The sequence below is a fragment of the Olea europaea genome, chromosome 13 (assembly GCF_002742605.1).
Source record: "Olea europaea var. sylvestris chromosome 13, O_europaea_v1, whole genome shotgun sequence".
Lineage (NCBI taxonomy): Eukaryota > Viridiplantae > Streptophyta > Magnoliopsida > Lamiales > Oleaceae > Olea > Olea europaea.
Genome location: NC_036249.1, coordinates 14,169,196 through 14,178,111, shown reverse-complemented (window position 1 = coordinate 14,178,111; position 8,916 = coordinate 14,169,196). Strand labels below are relative to the sequence as shown.

The window sequence follows — 8,916 nt, the reverse complement described above, 5'->3', positions numbered from 1 at the left end:
GGGGGGGGGGGGGGGGGGGGGGGGGGGGGGGGAGCAAAGGTATAGAATTTAGGAGATTTAGCAGAATAGACCTGGGCAAATCGTCATGCATAGGTTGGATAACAACAATTGTTATAAACCGAGTGCAGCAAGTAGAATTCCATTTTCAGGAAACTGAGTTATACATCTTAAAAGATAAGGTTACAGGTAATTTTTATTGCCACCACAGTATTTTATAATTGCACCACTTTTTAATTGCATTAAAAGTCATCCATCTTTGATGATATCAAACTCATGTCCGCAACAAATATAGGGAGCCATATGTTTGATTTTTAGCCATTCAATACAATTAGATAAATTGAAAATGATAATCAAGCCATACCTTGTCATTAGTACGAGTTGTTTTCGAATGAGATTTATCAACCGGCAGCCATGAAAAATCATATCCCTCCTCTACTCTTAGCTTAGAATTGGGTCTCCTATCCCTTCTCTTCACGTAGGGAACATCTTCACATCCTTGCTTGGTGACATCTACACTTGTCTTCTGGTTGATCTGATCAACATGTAATATTTTTGATGAATTTTTATTAAGATTTACTTCATTCCTCACATGGCCTTCATCCTTGCTCACAAGTAATTTGGACTGACTGGATGGACCAACTTCTCCAAGACCAGAAATAGGTGCTTGATGCTCCTCAGCATCCTGGCGGAACCACCCAAAACAGACTGTTACTGTCACGTAGATAAACCATCAAAATTGATAACTGAAATTTTACATAAATAAACATTTATGCTATGCTCTACTGTTCGAAGAAGTAGCATTAACAAAACCCATAATGATGTAGATGTCCAAACATGAGATAATATAGAAACTGCTGTTGCCACATCTGGATTCATATCTATAAATAAAATTTGAGAGTAGAATCACAATTCAGGGATTGAATAAGCATCATTAAGAACAATTTGAACAGATTTTGAAGAAGAATCTATTTAAGGAAAAGAGTGTAGTGTAAAATGATCATGTAGCCTAAATTGTAAAATCGGTACCTTCAACACCATGTACAAGTTCAAATACACATCAAAATTTAACATAAGAGTTGCTAAATTAGAAGCAAAAATGAAAACATGCAATTAAGTTATACCAAAGCAATAATAAGATACAAACATGTGAATAAAACTAGATATAAAGTTAATGTACGTATCATGAGACTAAATAAATGAAAAGAAATTATTAGTGACACCACAAGAGAAAAATTTATAAGAAAACTAGAGAAAGTTCAACTAATCAATCAACTATACTCGAATATTGTCAGGTTTGGGCTCATCTCAAAGCACCTGCCCAGTTTTGGCCCACATGGGAAAGGCCTCAATAGTATTTTTGACTCGATCTTACATTTATAGTGCACAACCTTCCCGTCCATGCACGATGTGGGATCCTACAATCCACCCCCTTGAGGTCCATCATCATCATCATCAGCACACTTTTCCCCATTATACTGAGCCTAATTCCATCTTGTAATGACCAGTCAACCTAACCCACAACAGTTTAACAACAGAGCCCGAGAATTTCAACAAAAATTTGAACAGCTGCTACTTATTCATCAGCGAGTTAGTAAACTTTGAGAAAACTAGGCACTTTTTGCAATCTTCTAGCCTTAACAAGCATGAAAACAATTTATCAGACATGAAGAGAGATTAGCATAAATATATGATCCGACAATTGGGATAGTTTAGCATGACAGACTGGAAGTTCAACAATGACATTGGTAGTTTGGAATGGTAAACCTTCACTAGAAAATTGGTTTTAGTTAGACAAGGAAATAATAATGTTCCAAAAGTAAAAAATCTGTAGAGTTTAACTCAAAGAATATGGTCAAAAAACACAATAGCTATCTGCCAGACACGGTTATAGAAAGTTTTCATTTTTTTCATTTTCTGTCCTCATATTTCCCTTGGAAGTAGGATCCCTTGATAATTGATATTATGAAAACCAATTTGTTACCTGTTAAGTAATTTTTCCTACAGAAATACAATCTTCTTCTCCACCGGATACCATGGTTATCTTTGTAGATGTCCACAAAAATCTGCCTTCCTAACAATCCCTTTTAAGCAAGAATGACTTGTAAGTTGTCCTTCATTACTTGTTCACCCCATAGTTCCATTTGATGGGCAAATATTTCAAATATTTTTGGAAATACTGTTGATTACAAACCATATCAGATTAGACACGGTCAAGGATCACTACAATCATTCCTTATTTTTGGTTTCCGTTAATTGAGATTTGTATAGCTAAGTGATAATTGCATTACAGTTTTTCCTTGTAGAGAACTTTACAATACCTTGTACTATTCTCTGCACAATTATTCAAATAGAGAATCCTACATCTCTTAAAACTTTATTTCTTTGTTATGTTAATTCTTTTCAATGTCTGCAGTCATAGAGAAAGCAGTTATAAATGATAAGTACAACAAGAGTATTTCCTTGTATCATTTCTATAATCCACAAATTTCTTGTGTCTTCTCCATTAGAGAAACTACACAATGCGGAGCAAAGCTCTGATGAAAGCTCAAGTGCGAAGAACAAATCTGGATTTGTTAATGGCAATTTTCAGACCTTCATTCTAGGATCTTAAATCTTGAGATCTGAAAACAATGTGATGATATAGTGGCTTTCTGAATCATCAATGCTATTATTCCATAGCTTGCAGGAATTGCTAGTTTGGTTGGATCTTGAGGAAAGATTATCAAATTAGAGGTCCAACGATTTTTTGAACTCCAACAAAGGGTTAGTTCCATATTTCAAGGGTCTTCATCTATAAGTACTTCTCACCCAAAGACAAATTCTCTTCCTCTCACTATCTTTCTTAAACAGGCAATGCTTGATACGAAGTGGAGAGAGGCATCGGAAAAGAAGTTAAAGCTTTAGAGGACCATTAAACTTGGGAACTCCCATCTTTACCCACAACAAGGCTATAGGTTGTGAATGGGCATTTAAAATAAAAATTTACCCATCGTCATTATTGACCATTACAAAGTTCATTTGGTAGCTAAAGTTGTGACCAACAAGAAGGACACGACAATTGGGAAACTTTTGCACCAGCAATCAATATAACCACAATGAGAATGCTACTAATCATTTCAGCAGCTAAAAAATTGGATCTTAAACAACTTAAGTCATGCTTTCTTGCATAGGGATTGAACCCAAAAAAAATGATTGCATGCAGCTCACTAAAAGTTTTTAAAAATCTAGAAATTAGAATGCAGCTTGTAAACTCAAGAAGCCTCTATACAGCTTGAAGCAAGGTTTTGGTCAATGGTTTGCAAAGCTTACTAGTTTATAAAGATAGGGTACTGTTCCATCTAAAAAGTACGACATTCTTAAGAGTAGTCCAAACCTTTATATGTTATCTATTTATGTCATCTTTAGAATTTATTTCTTACCATATCCCACAAGACGGTGGCTCATTTGAGAACACCATTTTCGAAATTCATGTGCTTGTTTGAGTCTTTAACACATCGATTGCTCATTTGAATTCAATGAGAACTTATAGCATACTAAGACTTGAAATTTATCCTAAAAAGTGAACGTTGATAAAAGGAGTATTCCAATCCCTTATATGTTAGTTATTTATTTCATATTTATAACACAGTCGATTCTTGAGTGAACAAAACAAATAGTTCAAGGGCCAATTATTCCTTTTCAATAAAATAATGGATAATTCAACTACCTTACTATTGTCTATGTTGATGATAACATTCTTGATGGAGATCCTCTTAAAGAAGTTCAATTCATGAAGGAACTTCTTCAAAATAGGTTTAAAGAATGGGACCTTGAATATGAGAAATACTTCCTCAGTATTGGAGTTGTACCCGTGGATCACTTTTCTTAAGTAATGGAGAAGAGGATCGAAACATGCCACTAAACACTACTGTGGTAAAGATTAGCTGTCAAGAACACAGAAGAGATAGGATGGACAGTTGATCAGATTTAGTATGAATCATACAGGGAGAGTAGCTAAAGTCGACAACTCTCCTAAGGTGTAGGGTCTATTTGGCATTCCTAGTGAAAAGGATCAAGTTCATGAACAATTTAATACTCTATCTCCCTTCATGCACTTAAGAAGTGGAATTTATGTCGGCCAATGATAAGTTATCCTTGAGTGACTTGAAAAGTTTGGTCTCCTTAGTGCATGTCACTTGAAAAGACTCGTATAGAATAGAATATGAAGTTGAGTCTTGGAGACTTCATGGTGCATTTGTGTTGATTGGAGATTCTTACATTACCTAAACAGAATGGTCGACCTGGTTATGGAATCCTTCTTTTTGCATATAGTTCTTTTCACTTGCTTATGCTTCAATGACTTAACAACATACCCATTCTCAAAATTCTATTCCAATTTCTATGATGGGGTGTGGCGAAGTTAGATAGGTACTTTATTTACTTGAAGACTTCGGCATTTTGTTCAGCAGTCAATCTCACATTAGACAATGGTGGCTCATTTTCTCTTATCCTATCTCAATAAAAGATTTAAAGGTCGATAAGAAGCCGGTAAGGCATTGACTTGAGTTCATGAACAAACTATACATGTAGACATATTCACATCATCTAGATTGCAAAAAGGTAGATAAAGGAATTATTTATACCGAGTTTGTTCATTCTAGTAATCAGCTAGCAAGCAGATGATTGTACTAAAGCTCTTGTTGGGGACATCTTCCATCATTTACTTTCCAGAAAAGGCATTCAAGAACTTCATGTGCCATCTAAAAGAGGCGGTGTCAGAAATATTGTTGATTCCAAAGCATAAACAGACAAAATCAAAGATCCCTACAATATCCCTTTAGTTTAATTTCCTTTAATAGAGATTTGTAGAGCTAATAAATATTTTCATTTTTTTCCCTTAAATAGGATCAAGTTTATAAAGATTGCACTGAAATAAGCAAGCATTTCAAGGAAACAGATAAATGAGCATTGATTGGTCTATATTTTGTCAAGACAGAATAAAAAACAATTATCACATTTTCCATCATCTTAGACGTCGCAAGCACAAGATGTAAAGTTTAAGATTAAAAAGTCAAAAAAAATAACAATTATACACCGTTTTGTTATTGGAGCACACATTCAATTTAACTTTAGTTGTGACTAGGAGAGAAACACCACCATATTTTCCCTCTGAGTTGCACCCTGGCAGATAGATGCAACTATATTTGCATAATCACCAAAAGAAATGCCCATGGAACTCGCTACATCTTGGAGATATGGCTTCAGTTTAGAAGCACAGTTTTCAAGAACTCTCTCCCCTAGCTTGAAGGAAAAAGGAGATAGACACTGAAACATAGAAAAAGGAAAAAGAGGGAATATGTTAATAAAGTCAGAAGGAGGTAAGATAAAAATTGAAGAACATCCAACTTTGAGTTCAATTACAAGATTCTCCTTCTTTACACTAGCTAGAAGGATATGCAGAAGATCCAATGAGATTTCGTCACTTTTGTCTATTGCCTCACTCATGATTTTCTCCATACTACAAAACACAACAGGAGGGTGGATAGACCTATAATTGACAAATAAAAGTCAGATGTAAATATTTGCAATAGAGAAAAGTTATTAAATAATCAAGCGTACTTCATGTTACTATGTAAATCACTCACAAAGGTCATGCACACATATATAATACTTTACTATAAAAGGATTCCACTTATAAAGAACTAGCCAAAGGAACTGAACTGAGCCCTCATCAGAGCTACCTAGAACATAGAAATATAAGAAGATACACCAAGTTGTGAATTCCAAATGATGAAATCTTTTTTCCATATAAAAAAGTTGGAACTCCGAAATAATATGTTATAATTACTGGAATCACACACACCTCAAGAAATGTATGAAGTTTACGAAATTTGAAAAGAGAAATTGTTGAAACAAAGAAGAGTATTATGAACAGGTCCACAGATAAAAAAAAATGATAAAACTGGGTGAACAATTACTTTATGGTATTTAAGAACTTCTGGAACAACTCCACAAGCAGTGCATCTAACTCCAGATCCCACATCACCACGCATAAATTCACATCTGCAAACACCTTAAGTATTGAAAGAGCTTTCAAATAGCCATGACCAACCACGCATGACAATTTTCCAAATGCCATCACGGCCAACTGAAAATATTTCTGCACAACAATGGATTGCAAAATAAATCAGTTATGCATCAACGATTTCATGTGATTATTCAGAAGAAAGGGCAAATGTTGATATATGTTAAGTACCTTCATGTTATCATCCTCTAAAGGCTCATTAGGGGCTGTTATTCTCATTATCTCAGTGAGGCACGATGTCACAGAAATCTTGACATCCATTTCTCCATGTCCCAGAAGTCCCACCAGTGCCTTCTTTGCAGAACGCAGCACCTTTTTCATTTCGTTTTTCTTTTTCTCTTGTCTGACTTTCGATAATAGATCCTCTAATTTCTATAAGCCCAACAAAAACCAGAGAATGCATTTATGTTACGCAGGACATAAACATTATCTAGAGAAGAAGGAAAAACAGTTAATTACACAAAGAGTAATGACCTTTTCAAGATACTGAAAAGATAAGATCGACATTCTTTTTATTGTCAAACATCTTCCTTCAGTAATGTTAAACCAAGAATTGTATAGATCAAACATAATGAAAGTGAATCAGAAGATGAAGACAATTGAAGTCAAACATCATTAACAATCAGGTTTTCATAGCATTACAGAAACCTGATTTTAGATCTAAATAATTACCACATAAGTAGATTCCAGTTCAAATATACATTCATCATAAGTCATTGCAATGAAAAGTTTTTTTGTCTTTCCTCCATTGTCCATTTATACAGTCAATTACAAATTCTTCAATGCTGCCCCTTGAATGAAACAAAATCATTGACAGAATTACGATTACATAAACCACTCCACTGCTTCTCATGCTTAAATTTTACAACAAGATTTTAACCTAATCAGGCTAGCAGTGGTCAACCCAGATTTTATACCTTTATACTCTGACTTGTCTATTATGCATCTATTTTGAGATTTAACCATAGCACTTCTTCCTGCAATGATGTTGAGGGTCATAAGGTCATTTTCGGTATTTAGTAAAGGCTACTGTTACCCCATGCCTCCCCCATTGTTCACCACTTCACCTAAGTTTGCATCAAATCGACAATACGACACAATGGAAATGATCCCCTTTTAGAATTTCTGGCCATCATCAAGACTAACCCAATTGTAGCTACTTTTCTCCATCAGTGGTTACATGGCAAAATTTATACTTTAATGTAGCCATATCCATCAAAATTTTCTTATGTTTTGAACATCAACATCATAATTCCAGTGAGGAGGCCACTTCTAAACCGACAATTATTCACAGTAAAAGAACCACTTAATGAATGAGATATTTTGGATATCACCGACCCACAAAGAGTTTAATTATCAAAAGAATCCTTTAACTTAAAATTCTAATCCTTTGCAATCAAACAACAGTGGCTGAATCATCCATAAACTGAAATCAAGCACATATGGATCTCATATAATAAAAAGACAATCCACAAAGAATTTAGTTGTCAAAAGAGTTAAATTTAGATTCTCATGCTTTGCAATTAAATAAAAATAAAATCATCCATAAATTCGAATAGAAACTCAGTTTATAAAGAAACTCATCAATCACCAAAGATTTTTCACTTTTTTGCCAACCACTCCTTGAGGCTAAATCATTAGGTACCATCAACAACATTCCATGAAGAGTTTGATTATCAAAATAATCAACAGAAAATCATCTATAAGAAGAATCAAACATTTCATTGTGTATTCATAAAAAATGAAATTCAGTGAAACAAAATCCTTATGCTGGCCAAACAGAAAGATTCTTGAAGATTGTTGCGACAGAAACATAAGGCTTACATCCAATTCTTGCAAGAGTTCTTCGTTGGTATACGCGAGCTCAAGAATAGCTTTCCCAGCCTGAATGACATGTGTGTTTAACTGCTCCTCAGCCTCCTCTGAAAGAACATAGTCAGAAGCAACATTTTCAGACATTCCTTGTTCTTGCAAACTGGAAGATGAAGCCGACATTTACTCTTTCCCTCAAAAACCCAGAAAACAAAGAGAAATACAAGAAGTAAGTGAATGACAAAATGATGCCAATGCAATAGAAAACGAGTAGAAGAAATAAATGAATGACGACATAAAGCAAAACTTGACAGCCAAGAATTTACTCAAAAAATGACAGATTAAGGCAACCAAATTACGGATTCTATGAAATATGTAATACATGCAAGATTTCCAAAACGTGGCATTGCATTTACAAAAATTTCAAATTTCAGTAAAGGAGAATCCAAGAAATTTTAATGTGCTTGGTACCTACCCTTCTGGTGTGTATCAGGAGGGATGGCTTTGGCTTTCCATTTTTTTTTATCTTTTTTTTCTTTTCCATTTTGTAGATATTTTTCTCTGCTTTTATTGAAAATTTTTTGCTTTAGATTTTCCTTTAAAATTTCTCTACCTCTGCCGTTTGGACTTTGATATTTCCGACTCTGCATATTCAAGTTCTTACTTATATCCGATTATTAGTGGGCCCATTTAGTACAAGTCATACCCGAATCTTGTAAAAGGTTATGAACATCAATTTTAGGCAAATTGGCAGCTATGGTCCCAGACATTGATTCTTCATATTTTTGTACTTGATAGATGGTCGAGTTCCAAGCACCTATTTCTTAAGTGTTTTTTTTTTTTTTTTTTTTTTGTTTTTTTTATTTTTCTTTTTGAAAAAAAGTCTCATAGGTAAACAACGCACACTTTTAACTACAGATTTTCTGGGGATCACACTGTAAAACCTATGAAATTTTTGTGGATAGTGACCTACATTTTTACCTTCGAAAAATTCATAGGAAAAGATTACCTAACCTTTTTTTTTTTAATGAATCCCAAAT

General features: G+C 34.3%; 1 protein-coding gene across 1 annotated transcript in view; it reads right to left on the bottom strand.

Annotated features, from left to right (window-relative positions):
* LOC111408472 overlaps nucleotides 1–8,123 on the bottom strand; it is an 8,715-nt gene extending 592 nt beyond the window's left edge. Inside the window, exons 1-6 of the mRNA XM_023038226.1 lie at nucleotides 7,889–8,123; nucleotides 6,236–6,436; nucleotides 5,958–6,139; nucleotides 5,401–5,527; nucleotides 5,137–5,304; nucleotides 362–682 (exon numbers count right to left, since the gene is read on the bottom strand). Of these exons, the coding sequence (XP_022893994.1) occupies nucleotides 362–682; nucleotides 5,137–5,304; nucleotides 5,401–5,527; nucleotides 5,958–6,139; nucleotides 6,236–6,436; nucleotides 7,889–8,059 (1,170 nt within the window). The 5' untranslated portion in view covers nucleotides 8,060–8,123. The remainder of the gene's footprint in view (nucleotides 1–361; nucleotides 683–5,136; nucleotides 5,305–5,400; nucleotides 5,528–5,957; nucleotides 6,140–6,235; nucleotides 6,437–7,888) is intronic.
* Nucleotides 8,124–8,916: the final 793 nt, after the last annotated feature.